This window comes from Nesoenas mayeri, assembly GCF_963082525.1.
Source record: "Nesoenas mayeri genome assembly, chromosome: 2".
NCBI classification, from domain to species: domain Eukaryota; kingdom Metazoa; phylum Chordata; class Aves; order Columbiformes; family Columbidae; genus Nesoenas; species Nesoenas mayeri.
Genome location: NC_137543.1, coordinates 45,893,678 through 45,917,495, shown reverse-complemented (window position 1 = coordinate 45,917,495; position 23,818 = coordinate 45,893,678). Strand labels below are relative to the sequence as shown.

At 40.1% G+C, this 23,818-nt stretch overlaps 1 protein-coding gene across 5 annotated transcripts in view; it reads right to left on the bottom strand.

Annotated features, from left to right (window-relative positions):
• Window positions 1–23,818, bottom strand: part of NOL4 (nucleolar protein 4) — a gene marked incomplete at both ends in the record, with an annotated part of 193,189 nt that overhangs the window by 152,302 nt on the left and 17,069 nt on the right. For 3 of the 5 annotated variants that reach the window (XM_080339921.1, XM_080339922.1, XM_080339925.1), the window contains one exon: window positions 5,619–5,768. In XM_080339921.1, coding sequence (XP_080196047.1) covers window positions 5,619–5,768 — 150 coding nt within the window. Of the gene's footprint in view, window positions 1–5,618; window positions 5,916–23,818 lie in introns of those variants that run through there. The other 2 variants (XM_080339923.1, XM_080339924.1) reach the window with 2 other exon arrangements.

Here is a 23,818-nt window from a genome sequence, read left to right as displayed (position 1 = left end):
TTCCTTTCCCTGCTCTCCCCACATAGCAGAAGCCTAATTCTGTGAGGGGAAACAATGGGGAGCACCTGCTAGCAGGACCACTGCCAGGACACCCAACACTTGCCCTTTGCACAGAAGCAAGAACAAGTCCATAGAGTAAAAGCACACGGGACTCAGCTGTTTCGTCATGCACACAGGAAGAGTGTGGATGCAAGGATTTAAGCATGTTAAGGCCCTGCACAAACCTTGCCTTCTTCTGCTTCCCCAAGGACAAGGTCTGCCCTGGATGGAAACCAGGCAGGCCCCAATCCTGCTTTAACCCTGTTTGAACAGGGAAGTTGTACTGGAAGGAGACGATGTGATTTCACAGTGAGAACTGTCAGAAAATTCTTCCCTGAGGAAAACACGTTCACTGTGATGCTCAGAGGGGACTCACAAGCACATGCATGTTCGGGGAGGAGAAGAGAGTCATGGCACATTTCACAATCTGAGTAAGGTTTTTCTTAGGACGAGAAAAAAGAGGGAGGCTGCTCAACAGCCTGATCCCAAACCAAGAAACACTGATTACTGCAACAGCTGGATGAAGCACAGGACCTCAGACATCGCCCCACACCTAACAGACTCCTCTTGTGCCTCAGATATTATATATTTATGTACTACCTATCTGATCAGAGTCTGGCCTCAAGCTGCTTTCCCTTGACACATCAATATGTCCTCCATGTTTTACAAGCCTGCTTCTCTTCCAGTTCATCAGCCCAGTGCTCTTTTTTCATTCATGGGTTGGGAGTTTTATTACCTGAGCCATTTCTCCTGCTCAGACATCACAACCTTCACTCACAACTCAAGTTCACTGCCGTAAAGTTTCAAGGCTTTGCACGGTGCCTACACAGTCTCAACAGGCAGATACTAGATCATCCATCACTGGTAAGAATATTAAAGTAGAATATGCACATAGAATCTAAGGTGCTTAAGGTGACTGTGAGACTCACACAAACAGTTCTTGGGTAGATGATGCACTTAGTTTTGGAAAGTTTGTCTAGATATAATATACAGAGGTGAGGCACTTACTCTGTTATTAAAGTGAATGAAAATCTAACATCTTTTTTAAGAATATTAAAGAAAGTAAAGAAGACCTACTCTGAAATATGGGGCTTGGTGACTAAACCCGGCCCACCTGTACTCATAGCAGGGCCTGAGAGGAGGCAGAGATGTTTTCCATCTCCAGACTCATCACAGACCATTTGAGTCTCTTGAAAAAATGTAATAAGGCTATTATTTTTCCTGGTTTGCACTGAATCACCAAGAATTGTTCTAACAGCTTGAGCCTGTTGCATTATGCTGCCACTGTAGTCACAACTTTTCCCAGTTACTCCCACCTCTGATATATCCCCTCAGCACTTGAATCTAAATTTTAGACACAGCTGAATATTTTGAATCAAGAAATTCAGCTCTCCAAAGGCACAGAAAGTCTGCTGTGCACTTGTTACACGCATTTCCCAATACACCAGACGGATTCTTTTCCTGAACACTTCTATGTGTCCCCATCTCCACTTTGACGTCGCAGTTCTCCTTTCAGGGTGGGATGCTGATACAAAAATAAGTCCTTTAGGACCGAGAGTGAAAAGCGCTATCCCAAAGCAATGTGGTTCCTCTAGAATACTGAGCTGCAGCAGCAAGTGCCGCAGAGTCGCCCGTACAAGGAGGATCCTCTGTACTTTCTCCCAACTGCTTAATTATAGAATCATAGAATAGTTTGGGTTGGAAGGGACCTTCAAAGGTCACCTAGTCCAACCCCCTGTGATAAGCAGGGACACGGTCAATTAGATTGCTCAGACCTCCGTCCAGCCTGGCTTTGAATGTCTCCAGGGATGGGGCATCTACCACCACTCTGGGCAACCTAATTCTTTTCTGTTATATTAACCTATTCCTTCCATCAGCACATTTCACCCCAGCTCCTCTGGAGCCCGGCAGAGGACCCACAGGAAATGCAGAACAAGCAGGGACCTGTTTGGGCACCACTGCTTTCCTTGGCACCAAAGAACATGCTCTTTTCACCTTCTGTACCTTCCTAGTCACCAGTCCCCCTGCTGAGCAACCGCCTTGGCCAGGCCTTGTGTCACATATCCTGCCTTTGTCACAGAATTATCTCTCATATCAAGGCCCTCAACGTTTTCCCTGTTTGTAAACTTCCCCGGGAACCAGGGAACTAGCTGACATTATAAACATCGTCTTAGGTATTCCTTCAGTCTGGCATACTCCAGATATGGTTTAAAGTTCTTGGTTTCATTTTATATATATATGTCAGGTCCTTTTTTTTTTTTTTTGCTGATTTAGATCTACCTACAGTTATGCTGGCAAGGAACCCAGCCCATCAATCTTACACTGTCTACAAGTCGGGCACTTGAAATGAGCACAAAACCTGTCAGTTAAATGGGAAGCTCACTCTTTTTTGAGCATTTTCAAGGTTACTCTCCCATATCATCTACACAGACTTTGTACAATTCCCTTCTCATTTGTTAGTGTGCAGAGAAGAAGAAAATGGGACCTTATCTAAACTTAAATTTTGATGCACAGATCCTTTCCTCATTAATCTATAGGATTTGTGCCAAGGAATCACAAAGTTTGAGTTTGGTACATTGCTGCCCCAACTAAAATATAAAGGCCCCCTTCCAATACACTGCTCTTTTGAGGTACCAAGCACAACATCCTATTTATCTTGCTGTGCAGCACTGCTGTGGGAAGTCCCACAGAAGTCAGTTGTAAAAATCCCATTAATTTCCACACAGTTAACATAAACAAGTCAGTGCAGATTACATGTTCACTAATTGAGTCTGTAAGCTGTTCTGGACACGCTTTCAGAGAAACATACTGATGTATTTTAGCACTCCAACATCTGGGGTGACTCTATCAAAAATTTAAAATGCCATACCTACTCCAAGTTCGTCACTCCACATAAATGCAAACAGCAGTTAATTAAGTCATCTTTGACAATTTCATTCCCCTCCTAATCATGCTTGAATGCTATTAAAAATTTGGAGTGAAGCAGGTTCACTATTGAAAACAGGTATTAACACATACATAAGCAAATAAATTACTTGAAATAAATATGTTACAATTCTGAGGGCTACAGCATTGTTTTTTTAGAAATACTCAGGTACTGAAAATCCGTGACAATATTTATGAACTTCAGAAGTTTAGCCATTTTGCGCTGAAATAGTGGTGGTTTTCTCCCCAACATTTCTCTGTTAAAATGTTTCAGTTATCCAGTCAGAGAGCCAAGGAAATGTGATCATCACATTCCATGAATTATGAATAACAAATAGCTGTTGTAGCACACAGTTCGTGAACCATTCTTCCTGTAAAAATTCTTCATTCAAACTATTTGGAGGATATTTATGCATGATAAATACATTCACAGATCTCAAGGATGATTCACTTTTGACATGTGAATAAAGAAACAAGACTAAATTAATCTTGTTGCCAATTCACTTAATAAAATTAAACCCCGCCAAAGTACATCAGTTTGATTTATAAAGCTTTTAGGGTATAACATTTTGTGAGGCAGTTACATGAGACACTCTCTCTTTCCTCCTGCAGACCCACAGAGGAGACAGACACTGCACGGCTTGCTGGAACAGACCAACAATACAGCTCACCATTTTTAGTGAAGGTGTTTTCAGGGACAGGTCCAGTAAAGGAGAATGCATTTCCCCAGTTAGTCTGGTAGAGTTTGAGGCCTGTTTATTTAACCTAATTCTCATGTTGGGACAGAGAGCGAGAGTTGATATTAGTTTGTTCTGGAATCTTTTTCCTTTTTTTAATCTATGGAAATCTTTAAGAATTATATACGTGAATCCTGTCCTTGGGAAATATGACTCAATGCCCTTAATAAACAAATATGCAATGAAATGAATGTACAGATATTGCAGACTCCGGTAATAACACAAACGTACCTTTGAGCATTTTTATCCTCTGCTCATAACAACGTAATAAGCTCAGGTCTCAGTTACGATAAAAGTTAACATCAAATGAAACTACTGTGTAAGCTATTGAATCTGCACAAATAGTTCTCACAGAAGAGACACTAGTTGTCTTTCATGCTGTTCACAATAAACAAATTTATTATCTGACTTGTAATCATGGGATTCTTACAGCAGTAAATATTGTACTTGGCATGTATTTGTAGGATGCTGACTTGAAGTATTGTATTTATAGTTGGCAGCATTCCTTATACTGGTATAATATTCTACAATGTTTATGACCTACACTGTTTAAGAGCATATTGAAGTAAAACAAAATAGAAAGAGGTCAGTGAACATATTACTTTTCTAATGCTTTCTAAAAGAGAAAACCAAGTATCAAAATAGCCAAGGTGACAGGTTAAAATTAATTTAGACAGTTTGTGTTTGTTCACCCTGAAATATCACCCCAAGCCTTCCAAACCATACCCAGATGACTGGCGTCTTTCTTCGTACAGCTATCTTAAGGTCAATACCACTGGGAACAAATTATAAGAAATCTTGCCAAGAGCTTATCCCACAACAAACTGTCTGAAATAGCCTATAAATAAAACATCTGTGAAGGGATTCATAGATACAGAGTAAAGATTGTTATGTACCTGAAAAAAACAGTAATGGAAAAAGAGCTATTTCTTATGGCAAAAATTGAAGACGTGGGTATCAGAAGCCTGGAGTTCCCACACATTTTGGTGACCTTTGAAGAAAAATGCCTGACACAACTGCAGGTTGTTTTTAAGGTGAAGAACACTGCGTTCAGGGTGACAGGTCACCTCGGGGTGCTGTGCGCAGCCCCCCGCCACCCTCTTCCCACTGGGCCCATGGGGAGAGAAGCTTCGGGTGTCTTGCACCCCAGCCAGAGCAATGGGATGGGCCCTAGTTCGGAGACCCTGTCCTGCCGCCCTGGGAGCCCCCGGTGCTTCAGCAGCTGGAAACAGCTGGGCAGGTGGATCAACACCTTGGGAAGGTACAGTAAATGTTTCATTAGTTCTCTGTACAAAAATAAAGTGTTATATTTGCACCACTAACCACAAAAGCTATTTATAGCTGTTTTAAGGCAGTGGCTGAACTGGTTAGGTCAAGCAACAACATGCAATTAAAAATCTTAGAATAATCATTTCTCTGTACTCAACTGGTTTATGCAGGTGTGAGAGCTGCCCTCTCAATACTTCTTTCACTGTACTTAGCTTTCCAGCCTTTTGAATCCAGGATATTTACAAGTTTTCATGCCATTAAACCATTAAGTATACTTAGTCTGCAGCCATAAACTATAAGGCAGCTTCATTCATATGCTGAAGTACAGCACCTCATTTAGCAAAGTTGTGGCAATACCTTCCAAGTCTTCTTTAAGACTTCATCCATTTAATGACAATTAATTAAGATAGAGTTATTAGAGAAATTGTCAAACTATTATAGAAATAATTAATTCCCTGCTTGTACCAATGACGAAATCGCTACTGAAGTCAACGGATCTGGCCCTTTATTACACAGAAAATGTGTACCTCGTGATTTCTAAGCTGCATGTTTTCATGCATTATTGAAAGATCTCTGAAAGAAAAAAATACACTACAAATTTCAATTCACACTTTTAGAGACTGATGCTCACTTGTAGTTGTTACTTACTGCTTTATACGTTCTCTTTTGTCCAGCATGTTTTCTGATTTGTTCTCCATTAGGCCCAGTTTCCACATGCATGGAATAAATAATGTCAAAGAAATCTTCTACGACGGCTACCCGCCGTAAAGACAGCTTCTCATCTACACCTACTCCATCCTGAAAAGAAAAAAAGAGAAAAGAAAAAGTAAGGAGGATGGGATGAATAGATAAATTATTATAATCATGGGACACATTCTCAATTTTTAGCGGGGAGTTAAAGACCCTTCCACAGAGATCTGAAGGTCACTCACTCTATGAATGACAGAAACACTATCGCAGGAAAGTTGTATGATTAGAAGGATCATACAGACCCTTGCAAGCAGTCCATTTTGCCAAACCAGGGCATTTGGTCTCTTGGTAGCAAGTGATTTTTCACTCACTCCAGTAATTTAAAAAACAAAACAAAAAGTATTTGTGTTTCTTTCTCCAAACGCACAAACAAGGCAGAAGCGTTCCCAAACACGTGGCACAGGAATGCATCATGCAACTGTTAATAAAAACACAACAGCACTTTTATCCCCTCATTCCCCTCCTGGTAATTCTGTACCTAGCATTTCATAAACATATTTAATAAAAGGTTTTAATTCACAGGTGACAGAGCTGACTGTAATTATGAATACGAAGGAAGTTGTTACAAACAACTTACCCTCGCAAAACCTGCTTGAAGATACACTACATGAAGACATATCACAATATGAGGAAAAGGGATCATTTTAATATTTGTGATTTTTGCACACAGATGTCCAGTTGGAACAAGTGACAGAAAACTGAGGACACCTACCATCTGATTTTCAAAAGTGATAGTGCCATAGTAGCTAAAGACTTCTAAAGAGAAACAGTCCCCAATGTCTCTGAAATTAATCAGTGCAGTTCACTTCCCATCTTTTTAACAGGAACATCCATACAAGGTTTGTTTATTTGACAGGTGTCTATGGATTCAATCCTAAAGAAAGGGCAGGAACTGGGACTCTCGTTTTTCCAGGGCAGGCATCTATCAAGTGGGCTGCGTTTTGTAATACAACATAAATATATGAAGAATAAAATAAGAATGGCCAAGTCACTGGTACTCCAAGACAGCATTTGAATTTAGACCTCTGGAGGCAGCAGAGTCACCTGACCTTCAATGTGTATTTTAGGTGAAAAGAGTGCTCCAAACTTAACACATTTGATAATACTGCTGCTGTAATTCATGCCATTACTGCTGCTGTAATTAGTGCCACAACAAACCTGATTTATATTTACCCTCTTGTGACAAAAAGCATGCAATTCTTGCTGCGGTGACCAAATAAAGATGAAAGATGAGAAACAAAAAGGCAATAATTACGTATGACTCCCAGACACCATCCCCCTGCTCCTAACTTCTTGCTAACTCATTTCAGTAAGTTTGCTGGAAGTGCACAAACATGATTTATCTTTTTCACTGCTCTGATTATAATTCCAGCCCACTTACTTTTATTTTTCATAGAGTTCATTGAAAAAACCCAAATAATCCAAGTGGCTCCAAAGAACTCCCCAGGGTGACACAGAGGAGGTCTGACACATTCCCAGTACTGATGGAGAAAATGTCAGTGCCTCTATGACATAACTTTCTAAATATGCATCACTCCAAATAATATCGGGTTAAGAGGTGTTGATATGCTACCAGCCAGATGAGCTTTGTCCTGTCCTGCTCTACTATGCCCAACCTTCTTCAGAGAGGTCCCTGCCCAAAGCTACATGGTCCCTTCCATCTGCACAGCAGGTTGTGCTCTTTAACCCCAGGGCACAGCTGGAGCAGAGCAGAACTGCACATGCTTGATGAAAGGATTGCCATGAGCCTGATGGAAGTGACCATGCTGAGGATTCAAGGCGGGGGAAGATGAGGAATTTGCAGTGCAGTCTCCACCACAGGCTAAAGCCTCAGAGAGATCAGTTGGGAACAGCTGTCCTGAGGAGGTGGTGAGGCTCTCATCCCATGAACAGTCCCTAAGACTGCACTAACCAGCAGCTCAGAAATTTTGTGGCATTGTGACAGGTTCTGGTATTAAGAGTTAATTAATTCATTAAGAATTTACTTGGTATTGCCCACCACTATTGCCCAATATTTTTTAAAAAAATACTTTAGAGATGAGGCCAACATAAAATCCAGATATTTGCAGCTTTAATCTTTAGAGGAATTCACATGTAAGCGCTGTAGGGGGGCCTATCTTCAATCATTATTTTCTCACCACCCAAACGGCACGGTGGGATCCTTAATGATTTCAAAAACCCTTATTATGACGACAGTGTTATCTCACGCCGCTCTCTGAACACTCAGAAGTTTATAGTGTTGATTAACTGATAAAGATTTAATCTGTTTATTATTAATGAGTTTTGGTTTAGGAAATTTCCTACGAGGGAGCTCTCTTTTTAAATTAAAGACAAATGCATTACAACAATGTTAATTTAAAACCTGAGATGCCACCTCAGTGGAGCTGACACATGCAAACATTAAGGCTACATTCAAAGAAGAAACTCAAAAAAGAAACTCATTCTGCAGCTTTCGGTGGCCACAGTGTACAGTGCTCTTTTGTCGTGGTCCTTCTACCTTCTCTGGACACTGACACCCAAAAGTAGGTAAGCATGATCTGAGTGTGCTCTTGAAGCTGCATTTTGCCATCCAGCTGAAAAAAACATTAAGCATTGCTACTACTTCTAAAAATATAGGGAAGTAAGATCTGCACAAACTCCCTGTCACCCCTCCTAACTGAAGTGCCAGAAAATCAATACAAACTTGCCAAATCTTGCCAGTCAAAAAAGGTAGGGAAAAAATGGTTTACACTGAGCAGAAACTGCTTCAGGGGAAGACAGTACTATTCCTTAGCATCTACATCTGTAACATTATCATGAGTTTGTCGGTGGGCCTGGACATGACAAGGCCAGCCTTCATTCTGCTTGGTGTCACATCAGGCAGTGGGGCAGACTTTGTTTCGGAAACCCAGCAGCGCTGCACAAGTTGCCGAGTTGTTGCGAGTGAACTGATCTGCCCATCTGGCAACAGGCAATGCTGCACTGAGACCTAAGTCTCAGCTGCGGAAGCAACGCACCAGATGAGGAACTTGAATGAGAATAAGGTAGCTGCTTACAGAGAATTCGATATCCCAGTACTGACATCCCAGCAAGAAAAAACCTGGGCAAGTGATACAACCCCAAATCTCCAATTAAACCATAAAGTCTCTGAAGTGGATGCAGTTGTATCAGGATTTCCTGCCATATGCCATTACACTCTACTTTTATCCTGAAATTGCTATCTGATAAAGGCATTAACAAAACAGCTTTATAAGCTGGCTTTGGGTAAAAATGTTCACGGTGCCTAAGGGGACATTTTTTTAGCCTCAGCTAAGGCTAAAAAGAGATGAATGAGGGACTATGTGATAATGCTATTCAGATGTCTGAAAGGCTATGAAATGTCCACGAGGGACAGGACAAGTAATAGGCTTAAACCACAGCACGGGAGATTTACATTAGACATTTGGAAAAACTTATTATTGATGTGGATAGTCAAGCACAGTAACAGTCTGCCTGGGGAGGCTGTGGCATCTTTGTCACAGCAGGATTTTGGGACCAGGTTAGACAAATATCTGTCAGTTTGAGTAAATCCTGTCTTGGACAGACTAGATATCAAGTTCCTTCTTGATAACTCTTATGACTGAGAAGCTTAAACGCCACTTTCAAAGTGATTGGGTACTAACAACTCTAGAACAGCAAGGAGGATATTTATAAATCACTGAGGTATTTTCAGGACTTTTATTCATCATGGCAAGAGTCCAAGCCCCGCTTTCTAAAATGACTTAAGAATGGAAGCCTCACCAAATGTTTCTCTTCAAGAATGGCACTTAAACTCTTCAATCTTTCAGGCTGAGTTTCATCCCACTGGTTCCAGCCATCACACAGGTATGCCCCTATTCTAAACCAGTTGTCTCAGACTCCTCTCTGGCCAACAGCATGACAGGCACAGCCAAAATACAATTCATGCTTAGAGTTGCTGGATCGGTTTCAATGTCTACCAGTGAGAAGTGACTTAATTTTACCCTTTGCATTGCAGGGTTTCCTGTTTATTCTTGGTTTTACATTTATTCAGCGATCTTCCTGTGTTCTTAGGATAAAAAGAAAGATATGTTTCTTTTCATTTTCAGCCCTACAAATTCCATTTGTACTCTGACATTGAAGCCGCTTGTTTGTTTGCTTTTAGATATCTGCACAAAGAATAAATTTCTGGACAGAAGTAACTTTTTCAGAGAGTTGTGCACCTCTAGGAAAGTGCTAAGGAGCCCTTGGAACAAGGATGCTTGAGAAGAGAGTCAGTCTCTTTCATTGAGGTGGAACCTATAGGGCTAGTGGGAGTAAAGAGAAAAAAGCTTGCACAAGTGAACAGATAAAACTCTTAGCCAAGACAGCAAAAAGATCTATTAAATGAAAGGCTGTCATTTTTATAGTCACTTTGCAGAGGAGAACAACATTTAATACAAGTCTTTAAAATTAAAGCCTCTGAAACAAAAGTGCTTGCAATTTCTTGCTTGACAATACCCACGCTACCTTATGTTGAAATTTCTGGGGGGAAACAGGTCTCATAAAACACCCTCTTGCTTCACGAATGAATATAACTATCAGAACTATACAGTGTTTGAAAAACATTCCTACAAATACATGATAGACTGAAATAGAAAATAAAAGTAAAGGCTTGGTTGGTGGTTTTATAGGAAATGTTCAGGTCTATAAAAACCTCTGTTGTAAAAGCATCAAAGCCAGAAGCATCTAGAAAACATTAGGAGTAGATCGAAATAACAATCAGCCTAAACGTTTCATTACATAACATAAATCATATACAGATTTAAGACTGTTTTGAATGCAGAAATACGATATGTAACGTTTTTCTGACATACACAAGTTCAGGTGACAGCAGAGTTGCAGCACATTTGTGTCACCACACCTCTGCTGACTCCTGTTGCCTTCTGCAGTCCTGCCAATGCGCTTCCACTGGCTGGGAAGCAAAGTCTTTTGCTGAGTAAAATACCATGCTCTGAATTAACTATATCCATACAGAAAGTTTTGCACATAAACCCCACCTGCTTAGCCTCCATGTAATGAGCTTCTGACGTGATTGTATGTAGGTGTTTTACTCCCTTTGTTTTGTAATTGTTAGGAGGAACCAGTGGTAGTTTATGTATAACACAAGCCTTAAACACCTGTCCGCAGAAATAAGATAAAAGTAAGTTATCAGGTTGAAGATCCTGTTATACAGCATTTCCTTTACCTTCTTGCTCAGTAACTGTAAAAAATATTAATATTTTAAATGAGGGATTACCATTTTAGAATGTCTCTTACTAACGTAAAAACGAACAAATCTAGCTTCATCAGCACACTGATTTGAATTCCTAGGTTATTAGTATATCTATTTTAATATCTAACTCATTTCTGTCAGTACAATATAAATCCACAGCAGATTAAAAGTTATAAGTATTCAATAGGTATTATTAAGCAGCCTAAAAACAAATAAATTGTTCATTTCTATCCAGTTCCTAATGGAAAGTGTCTATAACAGCAAAAGGGGTATTAATCATTTGAAATTTATAGTTTCTGTTGCTCGTTATAGGATCTGTTTGAGCAGCAAATCTCATCTTTTACCAGCAGATGGAGACAGGAAAAATCAGAGTTGCATTGAGGCAGATATACACCAGAACCACTTCCAGCTGTCCTCTCTCTGGTACCTTTAGAGCAATAAACCCTACAAAGACTAAACCACTAAGGTGGGATATGGCTTCAACAAGGCAAACTAATTGTGCAAATAGATAATGAAAATTAAAAAAATAAAGTTAATTAAAACAGCAAATTAATATGCCATTTGAGATGAAAGACTAAAACTAAACAACACACACATAATTTGGGGATTTTATGAAAGCTGTAGGTGAGAAGTCCTCTGTCTTTATGAGGGAGATCAAGATACCCAGCAAAGAAATGAAACACCTATTCAACACTGATCAGAAGTCCCTTTCTCCTTTATCTCTTGGACCAGTCCAGATTATGGGAAAGCACTGAAGCAAATCTCTGTCCACAAACAATAAAGGGGTGAATGCTGACTGACATTTAAGTAACCTACAACAACGATCCTACTGAGCCATTTCAGGTGAGGCCATCATCTGGTGTGAATCACTACATCTATTAAATTAAGCTCTGGCAATTAGAGATAACGGTTTGTAAAACCCAACTCTACAAGCTGCAAAGGGAAGGTTTGTCACTTTTCTTTCCTTGAAGTGCAGTAAAATGGGCCTGGAAATTATTTCACAATAGACAAGATACTTTCAAAGGCCCCATTGACATGAAAAGTATAATGAACTGGCTAGTGCTCTCTGACATAAATATTTAAAGCTCAATCCATATTGGAGAAGGGCAGAAACTTATCTTTTTCATCTTTCTTCCGAAGTGTGAATGGATAGGCAGACCTATCATAATCAGTGTTAGTGCATGAGAAGAGCTTTGAAATGAAGTGTGGAGCGTGTCTATGGACTCTTGTGAAAGAAAATAAGCATGGGTATGTAAGGCCACAGGCAATTTTGAAAAGTCAGCTCAAGATCAAATGCACTCAGAGCCCTGAAGGAATGACAAAGAAGACCCCAGTGAGAAGTACAGCACAGGCAGAGCCCTACTTGCAGTTTACTCCTCATAGTTAAGAGTTACTTCTTAACTGAGGTCTGAATACTGTCTTACCTCAGTGCACTAACACCTGAACATTTTTCATTCCTTAGGTGTTTAAACATTTACACAACCATTTTGAACAAAAATGGGTGACAAGACAGGCCACATTTTACTATTTGTAAAGTCTGTTGCTGCACACAAACCAAACACCGTGAGCTGCATCTGTGTGAGCAAGCGGAGCAGCCAGGAGCAGCAGATCTGCAGAGCAAAGCAGTGATGCCACACCATAGGTATTTCAGGCTAGCTCTAACCTGGGCCCCTGCACTGGACACCCACTTCTGGTTGCAACCTGGTAGAGCAAAAGCAAATGCCTGTTTTCTTTTACTGAAAGGAATCCAGTTCCTGCACTGAAAAAAAACACAGCAATGTGAAAAAACAACAGTATGGTCAGGAGTTATGTTTCAAAGGCAAGTTCCTTCTCCAAACTAAAATGTCAGTGTGCACGCAGCCATAACTTACTAAGGAAGATGACAAGACAGAATTCTCACACACGCACACTGTGATGAAAATTACCCAAACCTATGAAGAAATATACTTAAGTATCTAACTCTGTGGCCCCAACATAAGAAGAATACGGACCTGTTGGAGCAAGTCCAGAGGAGGCCACAGAAATGAGCAGAGGGCTGGAGCACCTCTTCTCTGAAGACAGGCTGGGAGAGTTTGGGTTGTTCAGCCTGGAGAAGAGAAGGCACTGGGAAGACCTTATAGCAGCCCTTCAGTACTTAAAGGGGACATACAAGAAAGCTGAAGAAGGACTTTTTACAAGGGCATGTAGTCATACAACAAGGAGTAATGGCTTTAAACTGACAGAAGGAAGATTTAGATGAAATATAAGGAAGAAATTCTTCACCACGAGGGTGGTGAGGCACTGGAACAGGCTGCCCAGAGAAGCTGTGGATGCCCCATCACTGGAAATGTTCGAGGCCAGGCTGGATGGGACTTTGAGCAACCTGGTCTAGTGGAAGGTGTCCCTGCCCATGGCAGGGGGTTGGAATCAGATGATTTTTAAGGTCCATTCCAACCTAAACCTTTCTATGATTCTTCGATTCTATGATACTCAGTGAAAAGCATGTGACAATTCCAATTAAAGCAAAGCTATAATTAGAGCACATGTAACACCTGTGAGGAGATGGCAGCTTGCACTTCAAAAGTGAACAATTTTGGTCAGGTTTCAACACCAAAAAAAAAAAAAAATCTAGATTCATTTTAGAAAAACATCTAGAAAAATAATATCTGATCTTACGCCATTTTTAATAGTTTGTTCAGAAGTCTGTATTTTAAAAAAGCAGCACTATCATTTTTTTTATATATATAACCAGATTGTGTTATTTCTTATTCCGAGAAGGATGCTGTCTCTTTTCTAGTGGGTTAGTTTTCTGTTAGAAATAATTAAGTTCTGACTTTGAAGTCTATTTTCTGAAAATACTCACTACAGTTCTGAAACTATCCAGCACATTTCACTTGCCCGCTTCAAACTTACAGTTTGGTAAGCGGTTGAGAGCTAATCACCCCAGATAGGACACTGACAGAAAAGTGTGACATAGCCAGATTTCACTGAAGTTTTTGTTTGAGCTCACTTTCATGATCAAAGTTTTACTGCATTTATTCCTCCTTAATGACTCATTAGAGGATTCATCTAGATATGAGGAACTTGTACCAGAATTTTCTGTAATTGTCTGAATTCTAAGCTTAAAAAACTGCCAAGACTTCAGGTCTACCATGAAACAGGAAGAAAATGTGTGAAAATTCATCCCATTAAAGTAACTTGTTATTCTTTTACTGAAAGTAAAACTGACCTAAAGGTAAGTATTAGGATAGCTACAAAATAAGATTTCTCCTAACTAAGAGATGCTCAACAGAAGTTCAAAGAAGCAATTCTGAGGTGGTAACCTTTCTGCCTACAGATTTACTTGTTCAAAAAATTGTAAACACACCATCAGGATAAGAAAAAAAACAGAAGGATAACAACTCAGTGAAGCACAAGTGACCACTAAGTGTACAAATACTGAAATGGCATTCCCTTTAAACACGTTTCCACATCTTTTTTACGCTTCCAACATTTTATCTGATAATGATATTTGCCAAGCTGTAAGCGGTTTCTCCAAGACTTTCCCAGAGAAGACTGCAATGACAAGCCGAAGGCTTAGCCAGGGAACTGCCTGTTCAGTCTCACAGGTGATTGGGAAGGGTCAGCTACTCCTGGAGAGTATTTCAGAGCAACCTCAGCTCCCCAGTCTGACAGCTCAGGGCATGGGGCATTAATTTCCATGAAACTTTGTTTCTAAAAGTTACTAGCAATGACTATACCTACAAAACTTAGTTGTACTTTCATCTCAAAACAGACAGTTCTTTGTATCTATATAGCACTTTGGTGAGCATGAAAAGATTCGCTTTTCTCAAATAAGGTTACCAGGATAAAACAACTAATTCTCCTTAAATATTGACTGTAGGGGATTTTAAAATGAATGAATGTGAATCCTAGAACAGACCTCTTTTGCGTGTTTTGGAATGTCTTCTAAATTATAGTATCTGGTATTTTTATAAGTTCAGCAAAATAAATGGGAAAGCTACTAACTAAATATTAACTCTTGAGATTCTTGTCATGTTCCAAAAACCAATAATTACACAATTATATTTTAAAGTGTGCTATACTTTACGGGAACTCTCATACTAGGGGAATGCAATGTAGATCTATAATGCCACCTTTTTTCAGACTGATGAAATGCAACTACTGTACGCCAAAAGTAACTTAACACTAAAGTGAAGCTTAAATAATGAGAATTCGTTACCTTAAAGTGCTGCCTGTGAACTTAAATGTATATTTTTAATTATATTCCAAATACTCATAAGCCTCTGATGCAAGGGTATTCTTAGAGGGAGGTTTTTTTAATAAAAAATGTGTTATACAAGTGTCAAGAGTTACATATTGCAATCAGGTGTCAGGAAGATACCACATCACAGACCAACACAGTTCAGTGAGAAAACTTCTAAAAAAATAAAAAATTGCTTCAAAATCCTAGTTAACTCGTAAAATACTTCAAAAAGTTAGGGGAACAGAATGTATCAGGGTTATAATGCTTTTGTGTCTAGATCTCTGGGTCCAAATTCAGCATGGCTTTTGTACTTTAAAGTTGCTTCCACCTGCCACATCCTGCAAGGACCAGCCCTGGGGTCGGCGGGAGATGAAGTGTGTGACCTAATCTCTCCCATCGATGTTCCTGCGACAGCTGCTCACTTGCTTATACAAAATGAGTTCACGGTCTCAGCACCGTTCCCAGAGGACAGCTGTCTCCATCACCAAAACCACTGCTACAACGGACCATTAGGTGCCATTAATTGGTAACCTCATTAGCAACATCAGTAAAGACACTGGGGATCAGATTTTAAGCTGCACTGGTGCTTTGCAGGCAGCTTACGGTAGGAACAGATGAGAAAACATTAGTGGCTTGGCATCACCTGTACAAAACCCTGGTGCTGATATAACCCACATGCAGGTTCAGCAACCTCACTTGCAAGGCAAATGCACAACTGTCCCCAGCTCCAGTGCCAAAGGGGACAGGAGTCTCCAAGGCACCCCATTCTCCACACGTGGCCTAGTTCTCTGACCACATTACCAGTATACTTCCCACGCTGGAAGAAAGCTGTTCGCTGCAGGGAGTAACGAGCTGCTTCCAAGACTAAATATTCCTGGAGTAAAAACTAGCATATACATATAAACTCGAGGGAATGGGAGGAAGATGTGCCAGGGGAGGTTCAGGTTGGACATTAGGAAAAGGTTCTTCACCCAGAGGTTGGTGGAGCACTGGAACAGGCTCCCCAGGGAGGTGTCACAGCCCCAAGCCTGACAGTGTTCAAGAAGAGACTGGACAACACCCTCAGACACATGGTGTGAACTGTGGGGTTGTCATATGCAGGGACAGGAGTTGGACTTGATGATCCCTGCGGGTCACTTCCAACTCAGGACATTCTATGACTCTATGATGAACAGCCTCTATTGGAGGTCCCTCAGACTTCAGCAAGGACAAACTGGCAGGGATTACAAAGGGGCCAGCTGTAATTGCACCAGGTAATGTTACCTGACCAGGGATAGAGGCCACTGGGGATGCAGTAATCAGATTTGTACAAAACTGAATTCATGGGTCTGTGCCTCTGCCTGCAGGCAGTGTTGGCAGCAGTGGTGTTACAGCCCTGATGATCTATGAACATAAGCAAAGGGAGAACCATAGGGAGAACAAGTGTCTGCCCTCAGATGAAGCAATACGCTACCTAGAAAAATCAGGCAAAACATTGGACGCACAATCTCTCCACCGGGTTTGAAACAGAAGCAGCAAATGTCATGTCAGATATTGGCAATAAATTTTCAGTGTAGCCAGCAAACGCCATGAACCAAATATCTAACCATGTTCTTCAGGAAAATGAATTATGAGGGTGCAAAAGTTACCCTTCCAAAAACACATTAAAAAACACAAGTTTTTTGATCCTATCTCAGACCTGAGGGATGGCTTGTACACTTAAAAGTATTATCAAACTAAATTAGTTGGTAAAGAAAGAATTTTGCTTTTTTGGTACTGGTTTTGTTAATATGTGTGTGCACATACCAGGTTTTACAAAATGACATGACCTCAGCAGACTTATCTGGGGCTCCTTAACTTATTTGTTGGCTTTTTCTTTAATTAAATTACATTTCCCTAATTCTGGGCTTGTTTTTTTTCTTTTAGTTTGGTTTTGGTTTTTCTTTTTTTCAGTTCTACAAGAGCACTTCTCTGTCCTGGGTAACCTAAGCAAGAACAAGTGCCAGATGCAAAAACCTGTGTCTCTGTGAGGACGCACTGCTGCAGTCAGATCATTTATACCATTTTTTTCTTCTCTTTTCTTCTTCCTCCCTTCCCCAACCATAAACAAAGTCAACAGCATGAAGAGGCCAATCCTTGCCAGCAGAACCAAGTTTTGAAAAACACTGCTCAACCATATGTTCAGTCCTGACCAGCGTGATAGTTGGGAGGCTGACATCTGCAGATGGAGAGTTCATGTCACCATTCAGCACAAACATGCTGCTACTGTACACTAAAGTCAATATTAGCCAGACTTTGCTTAGGAGAAATTTTCAACACTGTTCTACAGTTTCGCCTTGCCAATTAATTTTTGCTGCAGTGATGTAAACAAAATATATATCTAAAAATCTATCTATAAAAAGATATATCTAAATAACTAAGAGAAAGCTGGGGGTGGCAATTGAAAAAAGAATCCTTTACCAGCCCTTTCTGTTATCTCCTTTAGAAGGAAAATACTTCTGTATCAAATAATAAAATGAAGCTGCTGGTGTAATAGAAAACACCTGCTAATGTTATACATGACGAACCTTCATAAAAGCGCACCAAGCTCTATTCGTTATACACTATACAACCATCTAAAACAGTCTCCTGAAGTTCTCTGAGGACCCAGTAGACTCAATTTTTTGCTAAATAAACTCTATCAATCTTTCAATAAAGCACTATAAGAATGTATATGGCATTTACCTTACCTAATGCCCTTCTGAAAGTAGTGAGAATACTCAAATGTTTGTGGGAGTGATATTGGTTCTTCTTACAGAAGCAGTAAGATAAAATGTATTTCTTTCCTGCTACTTTTTACTTTTTCTTCCCCTTGTTCCTCTCTCAGTCTACCTGCAGCTCCTGATTCAGTCCAAACACTTTTTTCCAGGCTTAAAGAGATTTATGGTTAGCAATTTCCACCGGGACTGTTTGCATGTTCTCTCAGGCATGCTCAGGCACCGCCACCCAGCACTGGGAATCAGAATCTGTGTCTGTTCTACCACTGGCAATGAAATTCAGTGGGTTTGTGCTGGTTGTGTCCTTTGTTCAGACCTTTACTCCATAGCAATCCCCTTCTTCAAAACCCTACACCTAAAATATTTCCGTGTACTTAAAGCCTATACTTAAAAGATATTTTGATTTTCTTTTAAATGTTTTGCAGTTTTTTTCTAATGTGCACATGAAATTATTATTATAATTATAAAACAGCAGAGTGAAAGAAAGAATTTTCCTTTTTTTATGTTGCTTTGAAACTGAAATGGATATAGATGTCTGGATTGTAAATTCGTAGTAGAAGAGGTTAGATCTTCAGTTACACAAATGGTGCTCAAAACATTCCCTGCACCAACTCTGAAGCACACCCTAAACAGCTAACAGTTCAAAACAATGGTAGTTACAAATAACAACACTGACTTCACAAATGCTGTTTTATCAGGCGAATTTGGCTTATTAATTTTTTATAAATATCAGCTTATTTATTTTTTTAGTGAAGAGGTACACCCCAATTCTGATCACTAGCAACACTGTGCACCATGCCTCTTCTTTTTTTTAACAGAATTAAAGAAACAGCCAAATGATGGAAAACATATTATTTCCTCACCATTACTGCAAAAATAGGTGTTCTGAATAAGCAGGTAACCAGATTTACCCAACATCTAATGCATGATAGAAGATAGGAAATTAGAGTATTTGCAAGTTAAAGGTTCCTTATTAGTTCGATGTTTGCAAGTCTCTGCCTTAATCTAGGCATGTCCATGAATTTACCACTACACACTACTGCTTTGCATGCTAATATTAGTATACATAAAGCATAGTTGATGAAAGAAAGGGAAAGATGCAGATGAAATATTCTGCTCTGTATAATTAAAGTTCATGATTATTCTTTCATATCTGCAAAAGTTAATATGCCAACTATACGGATCTTCATAAATATCAGTACAATTCTGTGCTCAAAACATGAACCAAGCACTCTATTAACATTTTTTTTCTTTGAGTGTGTATCCTTACTTGCACTTTCTCTCTTTACATTAAAAGGATAAAGTTTTAAATTTCTCAGTTGCTTACCAGGACAGGAAGAAAAGCTGAAAGATAGCATTAGAATCCAATTGTTTATTACATACAATATAAAGACTATATTTTTCATCAGATTCATCAGAATTCAGTGATGTGTCTCCTAATATCTTAGTTTAAACTAGTGCATTCACAGAATCACAGAATGACAGAATGTCAGGGATTGGAAGGGACCTCAAAAGATCATCCAGTCCAATCCTCCTGCCGGAGCAGGAACACATAGATGAGGTTACACAGGAAGGCGTCCAGGCAGGTTTTGAATGTCTCCAGAGTAGGAGACTCCACAACCTCCCTGGGCAGCCTGTTCCAATGTCTGTCACCCTCACTGAAAAGAAGTTTCTTCTCATATTTAAGTGTAAACTCTTGTGTTCCAGTGTGTACCCATTGCCCCTTGTCCTGTCATTGGTTGCAACCGAGAAGAGCCTGGCTCCATCCTCGTGACACTCACCCTTTATATATTTATAAACATTAATGAGATCACCCCTCAGTCTCCTCCAAGCTAAAGAGCCCCAGCTCCCTCAGCCTTTCCTCATAAGAGAGATGCTCCACTCCCTTAATCATCTTCATTGCTCTATGCTGGACACTCTTAAGCAGTTTCCTGTCCTTCTTGAACAGTAGCAAAACCATAACTCACCAATATTAAGTGACCTACCCATTTTCTCACTCCTCTGTGTATACTGGCTATATTAAGATAATGGGACATAGCACTCGGATGTCTTCAGTAATAATAATGTCAATAACATTTCTCTTCCTCTCGTTACATACACATGCAGTGTACAGTTTGACTGATGGATACAGCCACCCATCCCAGAGCCAGCTATAATTCACCGTTCAGCTTGCAATGTGCTATGGGGTCTCTTGAGATGAATGGCAAAATCGGGGATGCAAGAAAAATCAAATGGTCACTCAGGCCATCCACTGACAGTATAGCGACTGTCTTCTGTTCCTCATGAAGTACTTTCTTCTGTCTTTTCTTAAATGACTCTTCTGAGGCAGCTTTCATCACTGCCTCTGAGAGACTATTTTACAACTAGTATAGGTAAGAGCAGCATCTTTGGCTGAACCCGTGCCAACCGCCTGCCACACAAGCTTTGCAGGCTGCTGTGCTGCCGTTCCTCAGTTATGCTCACCTGGAAGACACACACGATACTAACACTCACTAGGACTCATCTGGGGAACAGAGTCTCTCTGCCACACTAGATTGTATCTGCTGAGAGAGACTTAGCAAGGGCCGCTTAGTGGCAGTGAGGGATGGGTGATCACCTCCCTCAGGCTCTGCCAGATCACCGCCTTGTTTCCAGCACAGCTCTCAGTTCCTGCTCGCTTCCTGCCTGAAACAGCTTCCTTCTAAGGCCTCCAGAGAATTCTTTCTTCATGAATAATAACATAATTTAAAATCCCATTGAAGACTCACATTTATTTTAATAAACTATGTCTCAGGCTCCAAAATTGTCCTGCTCTCTCAAAAATGATGCCGTGCCTGCAAAGGACTAGGGACATATCACCATCAGTTTTAGTTCCTCAGCAAAGCTGATCCAGACATCATAATTTCACATACATGTCAGAGATGGCTAAGGGTATAAAGCTTCAAATCCACGTTACAAGGAGAGCCAACATGTATTTTCATCCTACTGACAACATGAATGACAGCATTTTAATTCTGCTGAACAAGGCATTAAAAAGGACTGAATTTGAAAATGCAATATTTTGTTTCTTTATGCATCAATTCAACATTAAACTGCATCTTCTGAGATACTGCTGTGCCTGCAGGACGCCGCAATTTGCTTTTCCCAAACCTTCACCTCTTCCTCATATGAGGCTTGACTTTTCCTGGACTACGTTTCCCAAGGCACACTGCAGGAGGAGATCACGTGTATCATGAAACATTTAGTAAAATCAAGGATGCCAGTGTAGTAGGAATTCTTGTATCACATCTGTCTCCTTGTAAATACATTGCACCCACTCATTTGCTTGCACTTCATAGCAACGCTAACTCCAAATAACCTAAAAGGCTTTGCAGCACTTGCCCCAACAGATACAGTCAGCTACAGGGCCTGAATATGCACTTAATCTACACCATTTGAGCCCTGTCTGCTCTAAGAGAACTATGCTGTTACTTTATTGATGAATCATACCTGCTACCCAAGCCACATATAAGGCTGGTTCTCCTTCACTAGGAAAGCTCTAAATTCAAAATCCTGCATTGACAAGTGCCAAATCAGCATAGATCACCAAGAAGATATTAAAAAGACCACTCAGACAAGCTCTGTTCTGTTCTGTGCAAATAGCCTATTACAGTACTATATTTTGAGTGCTACAGTCCTCAGAAGGAAATGACACAGTAATTTCCCATCAAATCAAATAATTTCCAGCATAACTTTTCATTGAGGATATTCTGCATGTATCCTGGAATTTGGTTTCTGGGAAGACATCAGGCACAGCTGCATGTCTGGTAAATATGTGTGTTTGTTTTTACATATGGGTGTGTATGAAATTAAATTCTATTTGATTCAATAATACATTACTGGCATGACAAGCTAGCTAAACATGGCCTAAGAAAAATGAACAGACCATTGAGGTAGCTGTCACCAGCTGGTACAATGCACTTAGGATGGGGCTTCATTCTGTATTTGGGGTTTTATCCCATCTATCTATTCACCACTGCAGCCCACTTCCCATCTTGCTCAGCTATTTTTAACTGCAACCTGCCATCTGAGGGTACTTCACAACACAATGCCATCATTGTACTCTCCTTCTTCAGGGGTCAGGAATACTTTTTCTTCAGGCTTTTTGACAAACACATTTTATGATTTCTGATAATACCAAAAAAAAAAAACCCTCCTGAAATTCCTTCAGATTTGGGATGTTAAATCAAAAAGCATTGCTCCATTTAATTTTCTCCTATTAGATCTTCTCCTCAGCTCCTCCTTTTTATTTTGTCTGTTTTGGTTTTCCTTCTTGTTTCCACTTACACTGAAGAAGGAATGTCTATAAGCTACATCTGTTTCAACTCTGCATATTCACTGAAATAAAGTAATCTATTAAGATGACAGCATCCAGTCCAGCATCCTATTGTTTGCATTCATCTTTCCCAGACCTCAGTTATATTGGGTATTGTGAGTTACAAAGACAGAATCATAGAATCATAAAATGACAGAATGTTTTGGGTTGGAAAGGACCTTAGAGATCATCTAGTTCCAACTCCCCTGCCATGGGCAGGGACACCTTCCACTAGACCAGATTGCTCAAAGCCCCATCAAACCTGGCCTTGAACACTCCCAGAGCATCCACAACTTCTCTGGACAACCTGTTCCAGTATTTCATCACTCTCATAATAAAAAATTTCTTCCCTATGTCCAGTTTAAATCTACTCTCAGTTTAAAATCACTGCCCCTTATCCTGTCACTACATGCCTTGATAAAAAAGTCTCTCTCCATCTTTCTTATAAGCCTCCTTTATATAATATATTGAAAGTCCATAATAAGGTCTTCTCAGAGCCTACTCCTCTCCAGGCTGAATAACCCCAGCTCTCAGGCTGTCCTCACGGGAGAGGTGTTCCATCGCTCTGATCATCTTGGTGGCCTTCTCTGGATCACCTCTAACAGGTCCATGTCTTTCCTGTGCTGAAGGCTCCAGAGCTGGACACAGAACTCCAGGTGGGGTCTCACCAGAGCAGAGCAGAGAGGCAGAATCACCTCACTTGACCTGCTGGTCATGCTGCTTTCAATGGTGGTGATGATCATAATGGTTTAGAAAGAACCATTATGATCAACTCAACCAATGCTATGTATACTCAAGCTACAGAAACTCTCTGAATTATTTCTTGTGAGTTATTGATGCTGTAGGTATTGTAACAACTTATTTTGCATTTTGTCCCCACAGAAGTCAACCTTTTAGAATTATGGGGCCAAGAAATAATGGCATTGATGTTGCTTTCACATTTGATCCTCCCCATGCTCCTGTGTTGCAGCAGAAGGAATGCCTCGTGGTTGTGGTGAGATGTCACCTGGGAAATATGATCTTCAGCAAGCCATTCACTAGAATGCTCTCCCTCTCCAGATGTTTTATGGTACAGCACACTCATGCAGGGTTTTTTCATATTAAGCTTTTACAATCTGATTTCTGAACTTCAGAAACTGAAGCTTCTAGACTCCCCTATTATGCAGCCAAGCTTTATATATTTGAAGACATATTCAGTGTTCCTATCTCTGTAATTAAATTTTAGTCTGTTTTTGTTATTTTGAGCACCTTCTGAAATTTTCTTCAAAGAGCTTACGAAGCATGATGTTGAAAGGATTCTGCTGAATTTATATTCTTTGTTTTCTCCTCTTTTATATTGATCCCTTTAAGAATTATTCAACTGATATTTGAATTAATGAAATAGTGTATGGTAAATCACTAAATCAGTCTGAAAAAATTTATGATCGAGGAAAAAAAACACAGTTTCCTAGTTTCTAACTAAGTCTACAGGTCCTCTTGGGACATTTGCAGAGTTTAAATTGAAAGTTCTCAGACAGCAGCCTGCAAGACCATTCCTTGATTATAAATCAACAGTATGAGTCTCCAGAACCACAC